Genomic DNA, 26,936 nt, shown 5'->3' with positions numbered 1-26,936 from the left:
AAATGGAGTTGTCCCCTGCCCCCGTGTGTTTGTAAGCCTCAACAACTATGTTGTGTGGTTTTCCCATTAGGACCCATTTGTGAGCTCTTGGTACTCTTGGGTACAGCGGGCTCTGTTACGATGCACACTTAATAGAATCTGGTAACCGTCCCAGCTTCGTGGCTCAGGCCTCTTGAAATCCTAAGCACCCATGTGCCTGGTTTCTCAAACACAATTTAGTGAAGATGACTGACATTTTCGTGAGAACAGCAGATTAGGCATAGTCACCCCTAGAGAAGAGACTGAATGGCTTAGGGACCCTGGATGTGTGGAAGAGCTCTGTTTCTGCTCATTAGCTTACACTTGAGAGCCGCTTGGACCATCCAAACATCTGAACGACTTTAAAAGAAGCGTATATACGACAGGGTCAAATTCTACTTTTTATGGGCTCCCGGTGGCAAGATGGAAATACTGGCTAAAATGTAACAACCCAGCGAGCTACTAAGGTTATAGGGGAGGGGAGGAAAGAGAGTGTGAGAGACTAGGAATGGCTTGAGGGACCAGTTGACGCTCGGGAGCTTCCCGCTGGTTCTCTTGGCAGTGTGGTGTGTGCTGGTCTCTTCTTAACCGCAGCTTCCGCAGCCCCAGCTAACCAGCATCAACCGTGCCAGCAAAGCAAAGGTTCCCTTTAACCATTCTCAATCTGGAATCTCAGACGAGAGGCTTTGGTGGACTCCCAGTCCTATGCAAGCCAGGCCTCCCCACCTGCGCTGTTACCTGCCAAGCTCCCACAGAGACGCCCACTGGGCCCCCAGCTCTCAAAGGCTTTTCTAGCCCTGGTTTCCCATGGCACCACAATCCTCCCTAAGGCACGTGGCCTGGTACCGATTTCTGTCTTCGTTGGGGTTTCCGTTGTTGTGATAAAAAAAAAACACCATGACCAAAAACATCTTGGGGAGGAAAGGGTTTATTCAGCTCACAGTTTGCAGTTCATCATCAGGGGAAGTCAGGACAGGAGGTCAAGCTGAGGCCACGGAGGAACCCTGCTTACTGGATTGCTACCCATGGGTTTCTTGTGTACCCCAGATCACCTGCCCCCGGGGTGGCATGGCCCACAATGGGTTGACCCTCCCACATCAGCCTTTAAATTAAGAAAATGCCTCAAAGACTCGCCCACAAGCCCATCCATCCAGTGGGTGGGAGCATTTTCTCAGGTGATGATCCCTCTTCCCAAATGACTCTGGCTTCATGTCAGATTGACGTAAAGCTAGCCAGCATAGCGTGGCCTCCTAACTGTCCTTACTACTACTGAGCACTTCCTTTTGTGTGGGCAGTGGGGGTGCTCTGTGAACAGGGCCTGCCTGTGTGCTTTGACAGAACAATGAATAAACTGAAGTCCTTCAAAAGCAAATATTTTAACTGTGGAAATGCAGTTTACAATTGTGGGAATGAAATTTGCCTGGGAGAGAGCCTGCTGGCATTAAATAGAATGAAAGCCATTATGCACACAGTACCAAGACCCTAGATCCTCTTGTTAATTCCGTTACCTGTCAGTCAAAGCATCAATGGAGCTCTCCTCTATATCAACTGGGCACACATACAGGGCTCCAGGTGTCCATGCATGCCAGCCTGGCTGCTGGGTCCCCCGGAGCAGAGCCTCACTGGTATACACAGGAATACCCCCTGAACCCTGCAAGACTGCTGCGTGGGGACCTTGTCAGCATCACAACTGCCTCTTTCCCCAAGGACCTGGGCTGTGATTAGAACACAGGCAGAGAAAGGTCCCCAGAGCATGATCCCAGAGTGGTATCTGAGCATGTGATAGGAACTACATGCAGGTTTCACATGAAAGCAACTTACATTGTTGCATAAGTAGGAGCTGGCAAATTTCTTCCAGAAACAGTTCATGTAGAAAATATTTCAGACTAAAAATATACTCAGCCCCTGTTGCAACCCTAGTGGATCCAGGGTGTCCATGAATTCCACATCTGCAGATTCAGATGTGCTCAGATGGAAGACGTGCAGAGGACAGCCCTGAAGCCGAGTGACAGGTATAAACGCATCTTTAAGCAGCATGGCGTAACGATGGTTCACACACATTCACACCATGTCCTGTGTTGTGAGATGCCATAGTGCATACAGAAGGGTGTGTGAAAGCCACATGCAAGTACTGCACCATTTTGCACGAAGGACTGGACTCTGCCAACGATGCTCTCTGGGACTGGGCTGGGAGGCAATAGAGGGATAACACTATTCTGAAGCTTTTCAGAGCAGGTGTAATGCACATCCATCTGTGAATTATGACGCTGTGCTCCTACAGTTTTTTGTTCATAGACACTGAAATTTGAATGCCCACAATAAAAAACCCTTATTCTTAGTTCATACAGCAGTCTGTGTGTGCGTATACATATACATAATATATACATACATATGTATAATATATATATATATATATGAAATTGAATGGATTCATATTCCTGGAGATTGAGAAGTAGCTCAGTGGCTAAGAGTCTATTCTTCCAGAGGACCTGGGTTCAATTCCCCGCACCCACAGGGTGGCCACATCACTGTCCCTGTCCTCCTTGAGTACCTGCCAAGCACATGGTGCACAGAAATTTATACAGGCAAAGCTCACACAGACATTAAAAACTTAAATAAAGTAAAGAATTCACAGGCAACAAGGCCAGATTTAACCTCTGGATCATTTATGAAATCCCGGCAAGTTACGACTTCCAAGATTTTTTTTGATGGCTTATCCTTCATGTGCAGGAAAACTTGTATCAGGAAAACTGAAAAGGTACATTCTAAGCAGTCATTTGCAAAGATTTGGATTGTTGAAATCCAAACCCACGGCTCCTCTCCATGTCCTGGTGTGGTCTGGTGAGCTGACCTGAGGACCTCACCAGGGCAGAGACGCTGGTATAAGTGAGCCTGCCTACGACAGAGGCAAGGTGGACATGTGTAAGCCCGAGCGCTGTGATCTCTGGAGCCCTGCGCTTCTGTGATTTGCCTGCTCGTCTCTTCTTTTATAAAACGTTTGCTTCTGGAATTTTTATACTTTCACTGCTAATGGTCCCCCCACCTTTTCTGCCTCACACCCCAAAATTCTGAGAACCTGGCACTTCCTAGCTACTCCTTTTCAATGCACTCAATTCTGGGATATTTTTTAGACACCCACTTACCTTCTAAATTTAATTCATTTCTGCAGAGAAGCTAAGCTATAATAATTCTTGATTATTCTCAACTATTATAATTTAATGCAAGAGAATTTCACTGCATCTCAAAGAATTTTTAGCATGGAAAAGAGCTTCCCAACGATTAAGTTTCAAATACAGTAAAATTTAACCACATTTTTTTTTCCTTTGGGGCTAGAAGTTATCTTTTTGTTGAAAAACATGTCTTTCTAAACTGTGGTGATTCTGTGGTAAGAAGTTAGCTACTTCACGGTTCCAGGAATGCCTAGAACATTGAAGCTCCATGCTATTGAATAGGGTGTGCCAAGATTTTGACGGAAAGCTTTAGTCTCAGCGTGAAACGAACTCTGGGCACTCTCGGTCTTCAAAGTCCAAGAGCACGGTTTAGTCCCGCTGCCCGATGGTCTCCTTCCCTCCCAGAAGGTCGCGACGAGCAGTGACATCTCATAGTGTCAGTTATCTTCTCCGTGTCCCCATCGGTTAGCTCTGAACCTCCGCAGCAACCTAACGGATCTGCGTCTTCCCGTGCCCCGGTGTGGTAAGGTACCAAGAAGCCCCTGCCTGCTAGCTACGCTGCCCTTTGCTCATTTCCTGTGTAAACCGGAAGAAGAGCATTCTCCACCCAACGCAACCCTCACGTTAGAGACGTGGAACGGGAGTGCAGACACCTGGGGACACCACAGTGACCCCAGAACGGCCAAAGGAGAGCCGGGCCGTGGTGGCGCACGCCTTTCATCCCAGCACTCGGGAGGCAGAGGCAGGCAGATCTCTGTGAGTTCGAGACCAGCCTGGTCTACAGAGAAAGTTCCAAAACAGTCAGGGCTCTTACACAGAGAAAGTTGTCTTACATTGACTTGTGTGTGTATGTGTGTGTGTGTGAGAGAGAGAGAGGGAGAGAGAGAGAGAGAGAGAGAGAGAGAGAGAGAGAGAGAGAGAGAGAGAGAGAGAGAGAGAGAGAGAGAGAGAGAGAGAGAGAGAGAGAGAGAGAGAGAGAGAGAGAGAGAGAGAGAGAGAGAGAGAGAGAGAGAGAGAGAGAGAGAGAGAGAGAGAGAGAGAGAGAGAGAGAGAGAGAGAGAGAGAGAGAGAGAGAGAGAGAGAGAGAGAGAGAGAGAGAGAGAGAGAGAGAGAGAGAGAGAGAGAGAGAGAGAGAGAGAGAGAGAGATGAGGGGGGGAGAGAGAGTTTATGCATACCACATGCATGCAAGAGTCTGAAGAGTGTAGCAGAGGTTCTCTGTCCAGGCTGGTTCCCCTGCCCTTCAGGCTCAAATGAACACACGGACGCTTATTAACCCATTCCAATTAATCTATATATTTCCATGTGGCCTTGGCTTACCAGAGAATGCCTGGCATGTCCTCTTTTCCCAGCCTCACATGATGACTTAGCAAACCAACAGAGGTATGTGAGTTTTGGAGGAAACTTGTTTTTCTATGTTTTGGGTGCATCAGACACACACCTCTGTTGGTTTGCTAAGACAATTGTAACAAAGCACCAGAACTGGGCAGATTAAACAACGGGAGTTCATCACAACATTTCTGGAAGCCAGAGATCTAAGGTCAAGGTTTTAGCAGAGGTCGGTACCTCTTGGAGTCCTGTCCTTTGTTCTTGGCACTTGCTGGCAACCGCTGGTGTCCCTCGGCTTATGGAAGCCACTCTGTTTGTTCCGTGTGTGCCTATGTCTGAATTTCCCCCTCTTACATGGCTCCAGGCCTTCTGTGTTGGGGTCCTCCCGACTCCAGAGCCACTCCGTGTTTAACTACACCGGTAACGACCCTGTCTCCAAATAGGGCCTGATTCTCCTCGATTCAACCTCAAGCAAAACTGTTCACCAAGACATTCCGAACGATGAGACAACTGTTCTCTTACCTGTAAACATTCACATAAAGCTGTTCATTGACTTCAAAACATTTTGCCAACATTTCATGTTGGGACACTGAGAGGCAGTGTGACACTAGGGTAAGGCGGGGAGACACGGATGCCTCTCTTACTTTGGAAATTAAGCAATGGTCATTTTACTTAAATGTGTCTATTGCCTGGGCTTTTTAAACCTGTTCCGATTGACTAAGACTCACCGTTGGTATCAGGCTTGTGAATGACACATGGACGTTGACCCGCTGACGAACAAGAGGGGCCCTCGGTTTCAAGCTCTGTGTTGAAGGATTCTGCCTTTTTATGTGGTTCCAAAGCTTCAAATAGCTGCTCAGCCAAGGCACTTCATGCCCGGATCTCATTTCTTCTGTCTTCAAGGAAGTTATGATTGGCACAGACAAATGTTTTAACCTAGAGGGCCTGTTCAGTCTCCTGCCTGTCAGGCACTTGCAGAGAATGTGGTTTTCAGGGAAGGTGCAGCGAGAGAGCGTCTACCGATGTAGTTACTGCACTGTGTTCTATGTGTGTAGAGGGAGAAGGGTAGATGTTATACAGAGCGAGAGGACGCTGTTTTTCATGTTTGACTGCAGTCCCTGCACCTTGCCGTTGTCTGAAGCCTGACAACTGTTAGAACAAACACTGTAAAAACAATACAAGAAAGAGACAAACCCGATTCCGCAAGTTTATTTTGCCCTCTTCCCAATGACCCTTGGCTCTCCAGGGATGATCTCAGAAGTGAGGTGTGGGCTCCACCAGCAGTAACTTCAGGACGGTTGGTTGCCTCTGTGTTATGTCTGTTCCATACCTGTGAATTGTCAACTTCTGAATTCTTTCTGTCACCCTGCGAGGGCGGTGCTAGGTTGTCTGCATGCATCCTGTAAAGGAGTAGAGACTCCTCAGTACTGAGTAGCTGACTCACCGTAGCCATTAATGGAGTTGAACCCAAATTTCCTTCATAGCAGAGTCAATACTCAGACCCACTGATACGGGCTGTCCTGGGTCGATGCTTTATGGATTGCAAATCAGGACACACATGCAGGTAAGCACAGGCATGCTTTCATCCAGATGTGGAGAACATTTCCCTCTGCAAGGTTCTCTTCTTTTCAGGAAGTAGCAGTAGGGTCGGTGGGAAAGTCAGGCAGCTGACCTTCAGACTTCTCTGATCAGCCTTAGTGCATCGTAACCACAGCCAATGACCACTGAGTATGGAGTTTCTTCCCCAAGATGGGACTTCCTGCCCATGAGTCCTCTCTAGGTCATAGGTGTGTTTTATTTAGAGTGTGCAATGATGTGCGTAAAAACATATTTGTTGCCAACTTTTAACAACCAGATCTCCACACACCAGTGAGGTGACTGAGTGAAGGTGCATGCCTTCAAGCCCGAAGACCCGAGTTTGATCCCACATGGTACAGGGAGAGAAAAGACTCCTGCAAGTTGTCTTTTGATCTCCACAGAAGCGTCAGTGGTACATGAGCACACCGACTCATACACACGCGAGCACGCACGCACACCCCTAATAAAAATGAGAGATTTTCAAGTAAACAACCTGATTTTGCTTTCCTTTAGAAAATAATTAGCCTGAGCTAGTTTGTTGCATGTCAAGCATTGACTTATATAGGCAAAGAGTGTTGCAGTGTACTGCAGCCCACATCAGTTTTCTATCTGGGTTGATGGCCATTGACCATCTGCTGTGTTTCATTATGCCTGGCCCTCTTTACTGTGTATGTCACCTGCCAGGCTTCTGTAGGCAGGAAGCTTTTCACCTTCAACTTGCACACTGAGGACATGTGTTATTCACGGAGTTCTGAGGTTTAGAGAAGAAAGAACCATACAGAGTCCGATGTACACAGAATGGGATTAAGATGAAAACAACACTGACCTGCAATGTTTTAGTTCCCGTGTGTGTATGTGTCTGTGTGTATGTGTCTATGTGTGTGTATGTGTCTGTGTGTATGTGTCTATGTGTGTGTATGTGTCTGTGTGTGTGTGTCTGTGTGTGTGTGCACATCTGTGTGTGTACATGTTTGTGTGTCTGTGTGTTTGTGTGTCTGTGTTTGTGTGTTTGTTTGTGTGTGTGTGTATGTGCGTGTGTGTGTGTGTGTGTGTGTGTGTGTGTGTGTGTGTGTGTGTGCATGAGGAGGCCAGAGGACAATGTCAGGTATTGTTCCTCAGGAACTGTCCACCTTTTTTCTGGCATGGGGTCTCTTGTTGGCCTGGGGTTCACCGGTCATATGAGGCTGGTAGGCCAGTGAGTCCGAGGGAGCTGCCAGTCTTCATTCAGCCAGCACTGGGATCACAAGCACATGTCACTGTGCCCAGTGTTTGACGTGGATTCAGGGATCAGACACAGGTCCTGGTGCTGACTGAGCCATCATCTCACATCTGCTTTTTTTAAGGTCCTTGAGCAAGGAGAGCTCCAAGCCTGTGTTCATAACTGCGTACTAGATTATCACGTACCTACAAAATCGTGATGTCTTGAAACCAGTCCCATTCTGAGGTCTTCATGCTGTTTAAGATTTACTGTAGTCATCTCTTTTTCTCACGGCTGCATCAGCTCTTCTTAGATGCGAATGCAATCACACAAAATGGAATTAGTATGCGAACAGTTCCACAGAATATTTTCATTTGTAGTTTTAAAAGCTGATTGGCTCTCAAATATCTTTTGGGAGAAAAGAAAACATTTTTCAATAATATTTTCAAAGTCATGTATATATTTATATATCTACCAGCTACAAACGAGCATGGGCTAAAAAAAACCTAATCTATTCCTAAAATCATTTTAGCTTCACTTTGTGCGGGTTCCAACTGGGATGATTATTATCAGTTAGAAACTAATAAGCACCCAGTGAGCAGAACAGCAGCTAACTACCACTCAGAACAGACGAGAGACAAAAGACTGTGCTCTCACGGCACTGGACAAACACAAAAACACACTGCAGATTTTTACGAGGGCATTCACTGATGATGGTGGTTTTGATAATGAGGGTGGTGGTGACTGATGGTGATGGGGACAATAGCAGGAGTGGAGGTAATCATACTGGAGGAGGGAGCAGTGGTATGCTGGAGGTGACAGGCAGTGGTGGTAGAGACGCTGGGGGTGGCTACGCTAGTGTCAATGGTGACGGGAGTAGTGGCTATGGTGATGGTGGTGGTGGCTATAATGGTGGTGGTGGTGGCTATGGTGATGGTGGTGGTGGCTATAATGGTGGTGGTGGTGGCTATGATGGCAGTGACGCTATAAACGGTGATTTTGATAGAGACGGTGATGGTGGGGGTGTCTATGATGATGGTGGTGGTGGCTATGATGATAATGATGGTATTGGCTATGATGATGGTGGTGATGGTGGTGATGATGGTGGTGGTAGCTATGGTGATGATGGTGGCTATAATGGTTATGGTGATGATGGTGGTGATGACTATGATGGCAGTGACAGTATAAATGGTAATTTTGATAGAGATGGGGATGGTGGGGGTGGGGATGGTGGGAGGGCTCTTAGTAGTGTTGTTGATCATGGACAGTGAAGCTGATACTGAGGGTGGCAATGGTGATGCTAACAATCTTTTGGGGAATGTCAACTTTATGGAACAATTGTCACTTGAAACTCATCTCTTGAGAAAACTAATTTGAATTGTATAAAAGTATCTCTTTTAGTGTCAAGCTATATATACAGACCAGTAAATTGGAAATAGATATAGACATATTTAAAGCCACCAACTCCATACTTTAATGTCAAGCAACATTTATAAATATTCCTGGCAGAAACATATATCTGTGGCTTGAGGTATATTATTATATGAGACTTTGGACAATAATCCAGCACACAAACACTTATAAGGGAAGCGGTTCTGATTTTTATCCTTGGCATGTATGCCAATACTTAGGATTATGATTTTCTTGCAAAGTTTTCAAAGATTCTTACTTTATCTAAGGGCATTTACTGTTGGACTTGGTGACCTAAATCGCCTCTATTTCTCAATCACACAGAGAATAAGGACACTGGGTCCACAAGTTTCAGGTCTGCCTTGGCGTAGAGTGAGATGACTACCAACCAGAGCAGCTTAGTGAAATGGTGTCTCAAGATTAAAATAAAAATCAGAAGAGATCTCGGAAGATATCTCCATGAAAAAACACCTGCCTAGAATGCCCATGGCCCTAGGAAGAAGGGGAGAGGTAGAAGAAGGGAGGGAGTGGGAAGATGGGGGAAGTTTACCCCCAGGGTGATGTGCTCACCTGTAAATCTGCTGCTTGAAGCAGGATCAAGGATTTCAGGCCAGCCTGAGAAACATAGTAAGATCCTGGGTCAGCAATTCAAGCAGAGACAGAACTCATTATTTTAAGTATTTTAACTCTGATGAACTTCTACCTGAGGATGTTGCCACCAGATTCTGTGGCTGGCTTTTGTTCTCCGGGTTTGACACCTGATCTTTGTGTCCTTACTTGCACACCAAGACCTCCAACGAGCATTTTATAATATCTGATTGGTGACTCATTCCTGGGCTGTGAGTCCATTTAGCTCCAAGCCCATGTGATTAGTGGAGCCTTCCAAGCTCCTTATAAACTTGTTAGGGTTATTTCAGAACATCAATTTTTTGTTCCCATCTTCCTTTTACAAATGACAGCCTCACATCACACCCACAGGATCATTAAACAAGCATTTACAAAAGAATCGACTTTTGAAAGCCTCTTCTAAGGTGCAGCTATTTTTTGACTGTAGATCAAACATTGCTTGGATGGAATCCAGGCCAGAGGAGCCCCTTTGTACGATTTGTGTGACTCTAAAGAGACATCCAACTGATTGGAAGTCAGGTCGCTGTCTCAGCTACCTGTGTGTGTGTGTGTGTGTGTGTGTGTGTGTGTGTGTGTATGATCACAGAAATGCTCTCATCGTGGAATTACAAATTTAATCTTTCCTAGCCTTGACTGAATACTCTGAATTTAGTCAGACTGGGCAAATACTCCAGCTCCTGGGTGTGGCTACCATCCTTCTAGCCTACATAACTAATAAGAGTTTTGCTTGAGTTCACATCAATGGCTGCTTACACCTGCCCCAAAAAGATGACTGTGAAATGGTGTCTGCCTTCCTGGTCTATGAGTCAATTCTTCAGTGAACTAGCGTCTAGCTGTATAGTATAAGTGACTCTAGTGTCAGACAGCACTAAAAGAATAGGAGAAACCAAACACAGGAACAGGATTGGCAAGGGACAAAGACTGAAAGGTTCTGAAGTAAACCCTAGTTTCCATAGCTCTCATTCCCCGCTCTTCCTGGGCCACCAGAGACACAAATATTCCAGGAAAACACCCAATACAAATACCTATCCAATGCCCCTTACTGATGCCATTACCACTAGTAGTAAATATGGTCATACTTTGGGTTCTCTGAGAGCCAGGCATGGTTTCTATGCATTGTGTCATTGAATCCCCAAAGAATATGATTGGTAGTTCCATTTAAATACAAGGAAACTAGGCAGGCAAGATGGTAAAATCTCATGCCAGTCAAGCCTGTTGCTCTGAGTTCTATCCCTGGATCCCATAGTAAATGGGAATAGCCAGCTCCCAGAAGATGTCCTTTGAGCCCCGTGAATACACACAAAGACGCACCTATAGGATAATCGCATTTTATAGTTAAATTTAGTAAGTGGGGAAACTGAGGTGTGGAGGTATTGAGTAGCTGCCCCAAACCACCGGTTAGTGTCAGAGCCCAATGCTGGCTGCTGGAGGTCACTTTGCACAGTGCCTTAGCATGGGTAACTCATAGAAATCCTGACCTTTGCACCAAACTGAAATAATGGCTGTAGGATGAAAGACATTTGGGAGTGCCCATGATTGGGGCAGGGTCCTAGAGAGGATGCTAGAACCTTCCATCAGGTGGGACTAACATGAGAAGGCATGGTCTATAAGGAAATGGGGCTCATCAGACCCTTTGTCAGCCTGGTCTTAAACTTCAAACTCCAGAACTGGGAGAAAAATCTTTCTGTTATTTATAAGTCACCTTGTCAATGGTACTTTGTTATGGCAACCAGCATGGACCAAGACACACGTATGATAAAGGAGAAGTGTCAGTGGAATTATGATGGGACTGCAGTCTGATAATCACGTTCAAACTCCAACGTGTGTTAAGCCCCCAATATCGCATATGTAATATGCTAGCATACCCCACACCACAGCTTAGTCTGGCCCAGCTTGTAAGCTCAGAACACTCACGCTAGCCTACCTTTGAGAAAAAAAATCATTTAACAAACAAAAAGCCTATGCTATCATAAAGTGTTTGGTACCCCATGTAACTTAATGAATACTCTATTAAAAGTTAAAACCGAGAGTCCAATGGGTCTCCACCATTATCTTGCATGCAATTGCATATGCTAAAGTCATCTCTACATGGATTCATAATGGCTTCAAAGTACTGTAAAGTCAGAAAATTAAAATTATAAACCAAATCACTTTAAGTGGCACCATTATTTAGTAAAAGAGAAAATTAAATAGTAAAGGACCAGTCATTATCCAAGTCTGTGAAAGACTGATTTTTGCATAAAGGCTGTGCAGCTTGGTCAGACTGGATTTTACCAGTTCTGCCTGATGTGTGTGGAGAGTGGTTGAAAACACACACAGTCAACGAATAAATGTACTTTCAATTCTACAATCCTTTTTCTCTCTTGAATCAACAAAACGAAATTGCTGCTGTGTCAAAAGAAGAACGAGGTTGGGGAGAATGCCCAGTGGCTAAGAACGCTTGCTTTGCAAGCATGAGGGCGTGTGTTAGAACCTCCAGCACTCCCATAAAAGGCCAGACATGGCTCCATGCGTGCCTGTAACCCCAGTGCTATGGCAGGCAGACAAGAGGATCACCAGGGTTTGCTGGCCACCACCCTAGGTTCAGTGGCAGACTGTCTCAAGAGAGCAAGGCTGGGTGGTAGAGCATTGCCATCCTTCTGGGACCTCTGTGTGCACACACATGTGCACAGCACACACATGCACACACACGCAAAGCACACACATACACACACACACACACATAGTCATATACAAGCCCAGCACACACACACACACACACTGAATCACTCTCTACTTTATTTTCTAAGGTAGGGCCTTTTGTTGAATCTGGAATTCACTGATTAAGCTGGACTGACCGGCCAATGAGCTTCAGGAATATTCCTCAGCCTCTCCGAGCTCCAGGATTGCAGGAGCATGCTCCCGTACTGATCTTATTTCCACAGCAAGCACTCTGCCAACTGTGCTGTCCCCCAGCCCAAGAATGAAAAATTTTAAAGATTATTTTAACATTAGAAAGCTTTGTTAGGAATTATTATAAAATATGTTACCATTTGCATGTGGTTATCTTCAAAAGGAGAAAATAAAAATGCAAGGATGATGTATTTTTCTGAAAATAAGTAGTACTTTATAAAGTTTCATGTTGAGCATATGAGTTGTACACATATTTCAAGACTGATTGTAAAGACAAAAGCTCATAGTAGCTGATTTCCAACACTGTATAGTATGAGAATGCTCAGTGCTAGGACAGAATAGAGGCCGGGTGTGGCATGAAATGGGGAGAGACACCTTATCTCAGTTTAGTTTTGGAGAATGAGAAACCTGTGTCTGCCACGTTTTAGCTGTGAGCTGATTGTGGCGGTCACCCCATGAATGAGGCATCAAGAGGGAGTTTGTGGTTCAGCTTCTTAAATATATCACAAGGAGAGTTCTTTTGTTAATTTTACAGAAAGTATCTCTCTTCACTAAGTAGAAGTTCACGGAGCATCCACGGGCCTGAGAGATAGTTCTGCTCTTTCGAGCACAGGCTGCCCCTGCAGAGGACCAGTGTTCAATTCCCAGCAATCATGCCAGGCAACTCAGCACTACTGCTAACTCCAGCTCCGGGGAATCCAACACCCTCTTTTGGCATCTACAGGCACTGAAAGCATGTTCACATACATGTACACAGACACACAGACATAAAATAAAAATAAATCTTCAAAACCATGAGCTGCACAACTCGTATGCCTACTCTCTCTAACTGGTATCAGGAAAAGTGAGAAAATACCCATAAATATTTGAAGAAATAAAGGGTTATACCATAATTAAGAGTTCTGTAACTGGACTGAATTTCTAGGCTTTCGTATTTATAGCTTCCAGCAGTGCCTGGGAGCTATCCCCCATTTGGTGTGCAGAGGGCGCTCTTGTAAAGAAAATGTCCTTGCTGAGGGCCCTGATAAGAATCTAGGCCAGTTTCCTGCTGCCTTTGTTGCCATGGAGACCACACTCTAGTGAAGGGCAATGGATTCTGTGGTCCTGATTTGGAAATGTGTAACCAGCAGAAGCCTTTACTGCCTTTGTTTCAGTCTTTGCCCTTGCGGAGCAACTCGGGCCGGAAGCAGAGCGGAGGAAGTCCATGTTTGTCTGCCCGGTTTTGTTTCCTCTGTACACATCTGTCTCCCGAGACGATGAGTCAATAGGAGACGGGAATTCATAGCTAGAAAAAGAAATGCGCTTTTCTCCAGCCAAAGAAATAATTCAAATCCTTTTAAAAAATGTTTTTATCAGACACTTGCTTAGCCTATTATTATATGTGATAACTACTCACAGCAAATGTTTCATCAATGAAATGGCTGAGACACACTTGCCAGGGTGGGTATAGGTCTCTGTGGATTTAAAAAGACTTACTCTGCTGCAGCTTGGCAGTTAAGAACCCGTATCTGAATTCTAACTGGCCTGGGTTCTATTGATCTTCTATTCCATCCCAGGCTGCCTCTTCATCTACAGACTGGGGTTCTCAACACCGTGGAGTAATTTAGTGTCCCATCACTGTGACAGACACATGGAACAATCATCTTGGGGGGAGAAAGGTTGAGCTGGGTTCACAGCCTGGGAGGGTTAGGGACATAGGTGATGGCTTTGGGGCCTTTGACAAGGTTGAGTGTCCGTCATGGTGGGGCTGAGGGAGGAGCAAGGCTGTGACCAGGAAACCAAACAGACGAGGGCTGGAGCTGAGGGTGCACTGTGTCCTCAGTGACCCGAGGACCCGCCACCAGGTGGGTTCTGTCCACCAGCAGCTGTGCTAGCTCCCAATAACACCATGCTGGGAGTCTGTGCTGCCTGGCTTTATGTCAACTTGACGTAAGCTACAGTCATCAGAGAACCTCAAATGAGCAATGCCCGCATAAGACTGAGCTGCAGGAAAATCTGTAGACCATCTTCTTCTTTGATGATTGATGCTGGAAGGCACAGTCCATTGTGGTGTGCCAACCATGGGCTGCTGGTCCTCGGGTCTGTCAGAAAGCAGGCTGGACAAGCCGTGGAAGCAAGTGCTTAATCGCCATCTCTCCCTGGCCACTGCATCAGCTCCTGTCTGCAGGTTCCTGCCCTGAGAGAGCTCCCGCCATCACTGCTTTTGATGATGGACTGTTATATGGATGTGTGAGTGAGTAAATCCTTTTCTCCCCAAGTTGTTGTTTTTTCTTTTTTCCCATGGTGTTTCATCGCAGCAACAATGACCCTGACTAGGAAAGAGGCAACTTCAACTCAGGCTACAGCATCCATCCAGCAGCTGTCAGTCTGTCTCCTTCACTGTGTGGAGGACTGAATGTGGAATTGGAACTCAGGACAGGGCACTTGCCAAACATGCAGGGGACTCTGGGTCAGCCCACAGCACTGTCCTAAATGGCAGCAAGGGCAATGACTCTTGATGCTACAACACACACACACACACACACACACACACAATACTTCAGCTTTACTATCTCTATCACTTAATTACTGGGTATAACATATTAGAAACAATGCAGAAACTTACAGGAAAATATAATTAGCTCCTCCAAGTTTCTTAGAGCAACCGAGCTTAGAATCATACTTTACTTTTTGCTGCTATAATGAAACACTGACCAAAGCCAATCTGAAGAGTAAAGGGGCTTGTTAAATCTTACAACTCCTAGCTTCCTTCCATCACCAAGGGAAACTTAGGCAGGAACTCAAGCGAGGAATTGAAGCAGAGACTATGGAAGAAAGCTGTTTACTAGCTCGGCCCCTGTGGTGACTCAGCTTGCTTTCTCATATAGTTCGGGAACACCTGTCCAGGGGTGACAGCAACCACAGTGTTCTGAGCCCTCCCCCATCAGCTGTCAATCAAGGACATGCACCACAGAGTTACCCACCATCAGAAAGGTCAGTCTGATGGAGATGTGTCCTCAGCTCCTCAGCTCCTCTTCCCAGATGACTCTAACCTATGTCAAGTAACACAAGCTAACCCCAGAGAGCAGATTTCCTGATCCCTGCTCAGGAGCTCTTGCCCTCACACTCAAGTGACTTTTGTCAGCATGTTCGACAATTCTAAGCACCTTTGAGTTTTGGGGTGTCCTAACCACCGTCTGAGAGACACTCATACAATGAACGGGTAACTTTCTTTGGAGTCGAATTTCCATAGAATAACCAAAGTACTAGGTAAGAACCAAGTATTCATGGATAGGACTTGAACAGTGTACCAGGAACAGATCACTTTCTTTCTGCCTGCATGTGATGTGCACAGAATTTAATGTCTCTAATATGGCATTCCAACAGGGATACTTTTCCAAAAGAAGACAAATCTATGGACCCCACAAATCTAAGAGTCGGTGGCAGACACCCAGACCCATGAGCTTCTAAGTTGAGACAATGATTTGTCCAACCCTCATTGTGGTCCCAAATGAGAGCAGACTTGTAAATGATTCTTTACAGATCCAAGGAATGGAAGCCAAAGGGAAGCCAGAGACATGGACCACATTCCATCTTTGTGTTTGTAATTTTTATCAGCTTTGCACTGATCACATGACTGAAATCTAAAGCCAGCTGTTCATCAAAACTGTAATCCTAAAAAGCCAGCATGGTGGTGCAGAGACAAGTGGATCTCTGAGGGTCGGAAGTCAGCCTGGTCTACATAGTGAGACCCTAGCTCAAAACAACAAAATAAAAACAAATGACACTTCTGGCAGAATCCTTGTTCCCGTAACAGTATGGCACATTCACTTATTATATTCTGCTCAAATCTACTTAGAAAAGAAGCCTGTGGTGTGGTATCTAAGAGTATACAACATGTTCAGTTCAGACTTAAAACGTATTCATTTGAAGTAGGCTTATATTTAATTCATACTTATTTTAAAGATTAAGACAATACTTTTGGCTCAAAAACAGCTGAGGTTTATTGAGAAGGTATTTGTTTCCTATTCATGGTCTTAAGACATCAAGTCCTTAAAATGACTGACGTGGGAAACTAAGGCCCCAAGAAGCTCAGAGCTAAGAGGCAGATCCGGGTGTAGCCATAGCCCAGCTGTGTAGTGTTCTCGGGGAACATGCCACAGCAGGCACGGATGCAGGACCAAAGAGGGCACAGGCCAGGAGACACTGTTCTTCCCTGACTGCATTTGAAATCTTCATAAACAAAATCCACTTCAGGGCAGCTGAGCAATCCAGACACAGAGCCTCAGACCTTTGGCAAAAATCACTAGGAAATCGTGAGGGTTACTTTTGGTGAGTTATTGATTCACAACACTGTGTTAGGAGTTGTAAGGACTCTGAGTCTACAGACTTACAGATTGAGAAAGAAGAGAGGGAAAGATGGCTCATACTCTTGAGGCTATCAAGTAAGTGGTCAACAAACATTTATTGAATGATGACAACAGCTTCAGGTTGGGGAAAGGTAGGGATTGAACCCTCAGCTAAGCCTTGTTCTATAGAAGGGACCTAGACCAAGTCTAGGTTGAGAGTGGGTTCAAAACAGGGGTATTTTTATGGGGGAGAAAGCACACAAGTAGGAAGGATAAGCCCCTTTTCAGAGAATAAAATCAACGGAAATGCATGCGTTTAGTGCATCAACTGTCCGTCCGTCCAGCCATCTAACATGTATTACTCATCAGACACCCGTGGCCCTGGTGAGTGGAGCTGGAGACAGATATGAGGGCATCTGGAATGCCAGCTCCAAAATATAGACTTTTAGCTGATGATGATAAGCCATTGTTGGTTTCTGAGCTCCAGAAAGAGAATTTGAAGTTCTCCTATGAAGCAGAAGACTGACAAAATTAAACAGATTGCAGAGAGAGGAGGGTAATTGGACTTCTACAAAGACTTTTTGCGCAGGCCCCTGGAGGAGGTTCCTGGGCTCTGGGTAGACAGGATGATGGCAGCTCTAGGGAGGAGGACTAGGGTTTCTTGGGACTTGGAGATGTTGCCAGGAATTAGCACACAGTCAGAGTAAGAATGGGGAAGAACAGACAGCAACATCTCAGCTCTTGGAGAGGTAGTGTAGGTAAGAGGATGCTGCCGGTGAAACAGGAAGGCTTGGACAGGAGGTCTTCACAGTCTGGGCATGTCTCCTTCCTCAAGCCTGCTATCTCTCTTACATCTGCCCCATCTTGGTGGATACTTCTGACCACAACTGAGCAGAGATTTCAGGGCAGATGAGGTCTATATTCATGGTTCCCTGTAGCATGAGGTGTGTTCTTTATCCTTAAATATAAATTATATTTTAAAGCTGGTAACCAAGCAGTGTTTTGTGTACATCACGTTTTAAAGTGGTTAACACTTCATAGATTTAAGTTCAGATTATCGTGCAAAACTTGTTCTACATTTCCCTACTTTCTATAACTCTTTGGTGTCACAGTGCTCAAAAACACCTAATGGAAAATTCCCACACTGCATTTTCCAAGAGAAAATGGTGTCTAAACTCCCCTGTTACTCTTTCAAGTTGGATAGACTACATTACAGTGACCTCTCAACCCATGAGAGTGTGGGTAATGAAATGCACCAATTTTTCCCAATCCACCTTCCTTTCAACCTAAATCTAAATCTGTTTTATTCTCAGCTACTTTGTCATGGCATCTCTCAAGGAATGGCTTTGTTTTTTAATTTCATCTATGGAGCTCGAGGCCGTTTTCCAGTGGGACAGGCGAAACGATGCTCATCTGAAAACCCCAGAGTGTCAGACAGTTCAACACTTTCATTGATGCCATTCCCTGAAAGCTTGGGTGGTAAATGAGCACACATTACTTGACATTGGAATGACTTCTTCCCATGTCTTTTCTGCTGCACGATGACAGATAATTTCTTTAGCAATCACTGTGTTCTTTTCATATTCTTGGAACCCTGGTGTTGGGAGGAACATCAAAAGTTCATCACGTTTTATCTCCCACTTGCCAACAGAATCGTGCTTAAGCCATCCAAGCTGGATCATGCATTGTTGTCTGCTGTGTTCTTTGAGCCTCAGGCTTGGAGAATGGTCATCAGCAGAGTGCTGGATGCACACTTAGAACATGCCACACGTAGTCCTGCTGGTTATCTACCCACTTTGCAAAAACATAAAAACACAGTTGAATGTGGTTGATAGCCTCTGACAAAACTGGTAGAATATGTAGAAAGGAAGGAGTATTTCCTTTAGAATACAACATTTTGCATTTATGATAAATGTTGTGTCTGTGTGTATGAGTATATTTTGTGTACGTTTGTTTATATATGTACACGTTTGTTGAGACCAGAGTATCTTTATGTATCATTTCTTCTTGACCACCCTCTATCATGTATTCAGTCTTATCAGTTAGACTCTGTGTGTCTCTGCTTCACTAACATTGGGATTATAAATTCTATTATACCTGGCCTTTTAAAAACAAAACTAATACCAAACAAACAAAAACCGTGGGTTCTGGAGAATAAACTTTGGTCCTTGTATTTGTGCAACAAGCACATAATAGACTGAACTATATCTCCCCAGCCCCCAGTGAGAGATATTTTTTTAAAAAATTCATAGCATTTGGCTCAGAACTTGATGCATTGTAGGTCCATCATTAAAGTTTCAGAAAATAAACTGATAACTTAAATATGCCATCAAAACATGGCTGCCTGGGGAGTCAGTGACTAATACTTCTCCCCTGTGTATTCCTTGAGTCCCACATTATAGGTGGTTTACATCAGATGTGTGCCAATATGCCTGGCTTCTGAGAACTTTGACCTGTGGCTGTCCACACATGTCCCAGGAAGGGTATGGGGACACTGTTTGCATGCTACTATGGAAGAAACAGTTCCAGAGCCAAATTCATGGATATGGGCTCCCCCTCTCCTCTTTGAACTTGGGTACATTATAATACACCAAGACTATTTGGAGTTTGGAATCAAAGGAACCTGCTCACCCTGAATAAACTCAATGTGACATTTGGACACGGGATCTCCAATGGCACACTTTATAGTCACCACCTACTTTTTAAGGACATACTGCACTTTGGGGCTAGTGTTCAGTTTTGCATGAGGGAGAGCCCAGCCTAACTCATTTTTGTATGCCTGTGCAATGAGCTAGCTTACATCGACCATACATTCATTAAAAACTTATGCGTATCAAAGGTATATACCCTGTGACTGTTTGGTTAGATGACATCCATAGAGGAACCTGAGGTGTCAAGATGAGCGAGACCAGAAAGGAATGAGAGAGAAAGAGTTGTGTGGAGGACACGTTCTGCCATGCAAGGGTTTTTTTTTTATAAAGAAAGTGGAAATTCGGTCATTCTAACGCCATGCTTGTGATGAAACCCTTGGGTCCCCCCTCCTCTTAAATGAACCCATACCCTCAAGCTTAGATGGCAGGAAAAGCACTTACAGCCATGGATACATCTGATTCATACTAATGCTGATCATCAAACCCCTGGAGAAGTTTACTCTAAAAAACTGCAGCCAAGCCATTATTTGGAAATGAGACACCTTGAGAGACCCTCGGTAGCCCACATGCCATCGCAGCTGGGGCTGCAGACAATGTCGTACACTCCGAACTCACCGCTCTGACTCCCACAGCTCGTGTGGAGTGACACAGTAGCGCCACTAAGGAGTGACAAAGACACAAAGCCCCACAGGCACCCAGGGCTGACCTGCAGATGAGGGAGATGCTGACGCTAACATCAGAGCGTTAGCATCTCACCCTCCACACGTGCCCCTTGGTGCACCCAGGGGAAAACGCCATTCAAAAGGCTGTTTTGCACAGCTCCGTCCTGGTGAGTTTTGTTGTCAAAACTTAGTAAGAGGGACCCTCTGTTGAAGAATTGCCTCCCTCAGCTTGGCCTGTGGGCATGACAGTGGGGCATTCCCTGGACTTGTAACTGACACCGCAGGACCCAGCCCTCCATGGGCAGTGCCCCCTTCGGTGGGTCTGGGCTAGTTAAGAAAGGTAGCTGACATGAGCCTGGAAGCAAGGGTGCATGTAATGCCCCACCATGACCTCTTTCGGTTCCTGCCTCCGGCTCTTGCCTCGCCTTTCCCTGATGACTATACAGCCTGCAAGTCTAACAAAGCCTTTCTTCCTCCATCTTGCTTTGGATCAGTGTTTTACAGCCACAGAGAAGTGGAGTAGAGTCACCCTTAGGGTTTCGCCCACACAGTGAAAGGAAATTGGGAATGGGTAGGGTTGAGCGGCTATTCAGCATTAGCATAGCCCGTGCTATGAACAAACCATGTAGAAGCATCTTCAGGAATTGAAAATGAGTCATCCCGACCACAGCTCACTGCAATGTGACGTCTGCCTCCAACTTCTCATTCAGGAATAGACTGTGTGGAGCCGTCTATTTGTTTTTGAGACAGAATGTCACTGTGGTATTCAGACCGGCCTTCAAGTCAAACTGGTGGTCCTCCTTCCTCAACCTCCCCTGCACTTAGATGATAGACATAGCAACCATGTCTGGTTTAAATTTTTTTTTATCCTACAATGAGAAATTGGGAGGAAAATGTCGTGATGACTCCAGGCTATAATCTTAACACCAGGGGAGCCGAGGCAGGAGGATGGACAGCTCAATACTGGCTCTACATAGATCGTGAGACTCTGTGTCAAACAAACAAGCTAGAGACACAACTCAGTGGCTGAGTGTCAGTCTAATGCTTGCAAGTTCTGGTCTTGACTTATAGTACTGAAAAACAATTGGGTGTAGGGTCCTGAGAGTTTTAGTGTTTAATGTAACAGGAGAGACAGACATAGATTCTTAATGTCCATATCTAACCCTCACCAGAAAATCCTTCTTCAAATTATTCCTCTTATAAGGGTTTCAGTTTTATCTCAACTGGAGATGGAATGGGTCTACAGGTTATTCTAATATACTGTTTTTCTTAGTAATTGTTGTAAGCACATAAAGCCATCAGTTATCAACAAAAGCATGTCTGCAGTTAAAGCCAAGCATTGGCGCCTATTGCTATTGGAACTTACATTCAGAAGCTGGGGTTGGGCGGGGGTACGCTGCTCTGAGTAGCTGAATCCCTGGTGTTATGGAAACAAAGAGCTCTTGCCTCATAGCCTGCTGATGTATCCAGTCATAAATGTGACAGTTACCGGGGCTAGTTGCCTTCTCTGCCTTCCTGCAAACCTGAGACTAACGCGTTCCTTACCAGTAACAGATGCCAGAGCCAAGCCTTTGAAATCCCCCTGTTGATTCCATTAGAGGGAAATGGCTTTATGCAGTGGTCTATGGGGGGGTGATTGCTGTTGTGTGGACCCCTGTCTGAGTACCATGCTTTTCTCTTGTAGGTGATGTGCCTTCAGGACTTTTTTGGTGACGATGACATTTTTATTGCATGTGGACCAGAGAAGTTCCGTTACCAGGATGATTTCTTGCTAGATGAAAGTGGTAAGGAAAAAAAAGTTCAAAACCCGGGGAAATTTGAGGCAGCTTTCCAACATGAACTGCACCAGGCCAAGATTATGTCAACTCCAAAGCCACCAAATCAGTTTCAGATCCTCTCCTGCCTTGTCTTTCCTATATCTTGAATTTCTTTGATTTTTTAATATAAAAAACAGATGAAATGATAATTGAAAAGGTTAATCCATTTGGAAGAATACATTCTAATTTATAGCTAGTTAATAACTAAAGTGATGCCTTACAGAGCACCATGGTGTGGACTTCTACGCTTTTAATTATATATTTTCCTTAAAAAATTTATAGTGAATGGATTTGTAATCATAAAATCACTGAGTGTGCTTCCAGACCTGGCTTTCATGTGGCTCCCCTAATTCCTGAGAAAATGGCTTGGTACCCTCTCCCCAAAGTACACTGGAATTTATATGTCATTAACATCTGTGACGTGTCCTGATGGTAGCTTCCTTCCATTGATGAACTAAATGTGACCCTTGGTGACTGATAAAGCAGGGGGTACTGGTAAATGGGGGAATTAATGTGAAAGGCTATGATTTTCAGAATGATTTATTTTGGGGGGGGTCCTGGGAGTCATCTCAGAATCTTACACTATCGCAGACAAAGCAATTGCTAAGGACATCCTGATTGGGTGGTTTTACTTCTGATTTAACTGAGGAGCTAATACATAGTTACTGACACTTCAAATTCCATCTGGTTGGAGGAATTTTTTGAAGTAATAAGTGAATTTGCTGCTACATGGACAACATGGGTGGACCTCCCTGAAGTGTTTAAGGTAATGGCAAGTGTCACCCAACCTCGCCCCACCCTAAAACTTCGGCTGCACACTCAAATCCAATCAGTTATATGTCGTGTAGGGATGGGCCACACGTAGACATCCTGTCAATCCGGACGCCACACACCGTGGGGTCTCTTGGCAACACAGTGCGCAGGCGCAACGTAGCCAGCCATTCCATCTTATTAACTAGATTATATGTTGCTCCCACCGTACTAGGTCACCCAAACACGTACATCACAAAATACACCCTCATCGTTAAACAGCACAGGCATATCCATATGTAACATCAACGATGCATGGGCACTCAAACAGCTACCGATTCGCGACTTGGGGAACGCAGGCGAGGAAAACGGCCCTCCATCGTGGAAACTTCATGTGCTCAGTGGAAACACACAGAGATGACAGGAATGTGCCATATAACAAGATTTATTGTCCTGCAAAGTCCTCACTGGAGGGTTGCTCTGGCATCTCTTTCTCTCCGAATAAGTTTTCTCTAAATGGATTCTAACTGATGCACGTGCCCTCTTGGGGCAAGCATTTTATGTAAATGTATCATTCACAAGATGTGCTCAGAGAGTGCCCCACCTTGTTTAAGGACAAAGCAGCTTTGCCTTTGTATGGAGCAAGCAAATGTTTCCAGCCAGGACGCAGAGCTGACAGCACGGGTTCTGAGAAAAAATAAACGGCCTTGACTTTCAATTTAAAGAAAATAGCTGCTTTTGATAGAATGGCCAGGGATGCCAGATGTGTTCTGAAGTGAAAGCCCACTTGCCGCTTCGGTGCTGAGAACAGCCTGTCTGCCTTGCCCTGGAGGATGGCTTACTTCCATATCCGCAGAGCCGGCCACCCGGGTGCAAGGCCTCCGTTCCATTATCTAGCCATCAGGTTGACTTCAGGCCACTACTGCCAGCTGGTCCACCTCGGGAAGCCACACAGCTGGCTGGGCCACTGCTGCTGCTGAGGTAGGATGTGCTGTCAGCCTGCGGCTCTCAAACACCCGCCACCACAGGCAGGGAGACGTTCTGGGAGGTTAATAGAAAACTGCCAGGAAAAAACAAATCCCCTGGTTATCAAAAGACACACAAGGTTGGAGCTCAGTGACAGGGCACTTCCTTAGCTCCATCCCCAGCCTTGCTAAAGACAAGACAAGTGGGGGCTGCAGAGAAGGCTCAGCACTTAAAGTGCTTTGGCAAAGAACCTGGGTTTGACTCCCAGCATCCACAGGGTGGCTCACAGCCACCTGTGACTTCAGTTCTGAAAGACTCAATACATGTTTCTGTCCTCCAGGGGCACCAGGGACTTACACAGTGTATAGACCTACATGAAGACAAAACACCCATATACATAAAACAAAATAAAATAAAAATAAAAAAATACAAGTGTATCTACAGGCGCGCGTGCGCACACACACACACACACACACTAGCCACCTTTTGACACTTAGCTCCCTGAGAGAGCTCTACAAGCTGTTTTGTTTGAGCTCCGTACTTCCTTTCTCCTGATAAATATCTCCTCCCCAATTCTCTGCATGAACTACATTTGCTGTGTAACTTGTCCTCCCCCATTCTGGAAGAAACACGTGGGAACAGGAGAAGCAAAGGAGAGTCGACTAAAGAAAAGAAAAAATCTAAATCGAGGTTTCACTTCCTTGGATGAACTTACCCAGAGACTAAATTCACACGTTGACAACTGCAATTTTCCCGGTGCTTGTACAGCGTGTTCTGGGCTCACTGTATTAAAATGTGACTCTTTTTATAAATGCGCTGAGTGAGATTTAGCCCAGCCCTTCCCTACCTACTGAGCTGTATCTGAACATGGGTGCTGCATTTGCTCAGTCCCACAGAGAACTTCCTTAAAGGTGTGTGGCTGCATCTTTCAGAATTAATGCTTCTCCTGGTGCAGAACCACACTTGATTTAATGGCATCAGGAAGTGGCCTTGCGCCACAAGGCAATGTTTCTATTTCATCTTCAGAGATGAGCTCAGCCACTAGTGTGCCTGGGATCAGGAAGGACACATCCCCCAAGTACCACTAGCAATCTCCCAGAGACTTTGCACAAGAGCTTTCCAGCGCAGACTTCGGCTGCCCCAGAAGTATGTTTCCCAGGGCCATACGGAAGCAGGATCAGCATCAGAAACGAGTGGCCATAAATACTTCTCCCCCGTCCCCCATCTTCACGTGTGCTATGCTATGCCGGGCGCCTTTCTTGTTCTAATTCAGAATGTCACCGTTTTAGCAGAGTGTTATCCATCATGAGCGTCTCAGCACCTTCCAAATGGTGGCCCAAGTGCTATAGATAGAGGACAGCAGAGGCGGGCAGATCCGTCCCAGTGGCACCTGCTGTCTGATGTAGAATCTGGAAATACGGTGAGGGAAAATGCCGAGTTGGAGACAGGAAGCTCAACAGACAGACACAGTGCTGCTTAGACACTGATGACAAGCCAGTGAGTGAGTGGGGCACTTGGAGGTGACAGGGTATGCTTGAGTGGTGCCTCTCTGGCCCACGTCAACTCCTTGGTGATGAGCCCGGCCAAGACATCTCCTTTTTGTCTAGCCCCTCATGCTCAAAGCCCATGTCCCCACCCTTCATGGCTTCTTCTGCCACTCATCATGTGGTCTTATATGGGTGGCTCACCACTGTCCAGCCAGCTGCCTGCTTCGTGAGAGCATCCTCCAGGCTCTGCCTCCTCTATCCTCCAGGCTCTGCCTCCTCTGTCCTCCCTTGCCTCGTGAGAGCATCCTCCAAGCTGCCCCCTCCATCCCGGGGGCTCAGTATGTTTATCCCATCTCCCTCTCCTACAAGATCACCAGTTGTTAGGTAAAGGGCCATCCTCATCCAATGTGGCCTCCTCTTATCCTGAGAACACCTTCAAAGACCCTCTTTCCAAATGGCTTCACCTTCACAGATATCAGAAGTTGGGATTTAAACAGGAGTTTCTGGGGGGGAAAATATGTCAAGACGTCCAGATTTTAGTAGAACCGAATTTATTTCCTCTAATTAAAAATATTTTTAATTATTGGAAGAGTACTGAGTATATATATATATATATATATATGTGTGTGTGTGTGTGTGTGTGTGTGTGTGTGTTCTGTGTTCATGCAGTGCCCACCAAGGCCAGAATAGGGCATCAGATCCCCTAGAACTGTGTCTACAGATGGTTGTGAGCTGCCATTTCTGTGCTGGGAACTGAACCCAGGTGCTCTGTATTAACAGCAAATGCTCTTAGCCACTGAGCTATCTTGGCATCCTCCCCCCCCCCCCCCACGAGTTTCTTTTGATTCACTGTCCTTGGCTTTGTGCAATGGTATCAATATGTCTAGTAGCAGGGTTCCTAACAGCACAGCTGTCTCTGAGCTGCTCCTCCTCTGACTGACTGAGCAAATGATGTCAGGAAATTTTAGCACTGTGGTGGCCAGGGCCCCCATGAAAGCATTCGTCTAAGCTGAGGATGAGTGCTATCATAGGCAGAGGAGCCCGTGTCTCTCCTAGACTCAGCTGCCAGTCCAAGAGATACTGATGTATAGCTGATATCCAGTGATCTCTACGGAAAACCCGTTAGTTCAGGGAGGGGCTGTGCACTGGTTATACAGGGTTCTGCTTTGGGCTCTGTGTGCCTTAGCAGAGTGAGAAATGTTCATCTAACCAAGGTGAGTGGTTGAAGTCCTTTGGGAGGGAGGCTGACGGCATAATCTGCCAGGAGTCCAGTCTATCTAAGAAAGTAAGACTGAATGAGTATAGACAAGAGTCTGTGCTCTGTGGTCCAAATGGAAAGAAAAACCAGGAAAAGCCAGATCACAGTCAGACTTCTCTCGTCAGTCAGGAAGAGGTCAGTTTTCTCAGCTGTGTGTGAAAATTGCTCCTCTTTAACTGCAGGCTTAATGTCAGAGGGGTGATTTGGTCCATTTCCTGTGTGTACTGTGGGTCTGTATTTCATATTCTTAATAAAGAGAGATGAAACAAAAATTATGCACATCTACAGATAAACGTAAACAACACAGAAATAAAGAATAGAATATGTGGCTGAGCTTTGGTAGGTCTGTGTGTGTAGGTGTTTTGTTTGCCTGTTTATGTCAGGGAACTGTGTGTATGCAGTACTTATGGAGGCCAGAAGAGGGCATCAGATCTCCTGGAACTAGAGTCAGCAGCCACTTGGGTGCTGGGAATTAAACCCAGGTCTTCTGCAAGAGCAGTCGGTGCTCTTAACTGCTGAGTCATCTTTCCAGTTCTATTACATTTGTGGGAATTCTCTGGATACAAACGTCACCAAGACTGGCTTTGGTTACTCTTTAGAAGGTGGTTTCCATTGCTTTCTCCCCATTCTGTCCAATGCTAAACATGAGGCAGCACTCTGAGGGGCTCCACCGTTTCTGGGTGGGGATCTCTAAAATATTTTTTAAAGCACATTTAGAAAACTAAGTCAGACTTTGAAAACAAACAGCCTTCAGGATCCCTGACTTTAGGAATGGTGTGTGTGTGTGTGTGTGTGTG

The 26,936-nt window shown here is 45.5% G+C and overlaps 1 protein-coding gene across 10 annotated transcripts in view; it reads left to right on the top strand.

Annotated features, from left to right (window-relative positions):
- The window catches only part of Dclk1 (doublecortin like kinase 1), a 283,576-nt gene that overhangs the window by 113,404 nt on the left and 143,236 nt on the right, over positions 1-26,936 (top strand). For all 10 annotated transcript variants that reach the window (XM_013118991.3, XM_040754407.1, XM_013118992.3 and 7 more), the window contains exon 4: positions 21,546-21,645. In XM_013118991.3, coding sequence (XP_012974445.1) covers positions 21,546-21,645 — 100 coding nt within the window. The remainder of the gene's footprint in view (positions 1-21,545; positions 21,646-26,936) is intronic.

The sequence above is a fragment of the Mesocricetus auratus genome, unplaced genomic scaffold, assembly GCF_017639785.1.
Source record: "Mesocricetus auratus isolate SY011 unplaced genomic scaffold, BCM_Maur_2.0 Super-Scaffold_100011, whole genome shotgun sequence".
Taxonomy (NCBI): Eukaryota; Metazoa; Chordata; class Mammalia; order Rodentia; family Cricetidae; genus Mesocricetus; species Mesocricetus auratus.
Note: the sequence above shows the minus strand (reverse complement) of the source record. Positions and strands in the feature narration are given on the sequence as shown.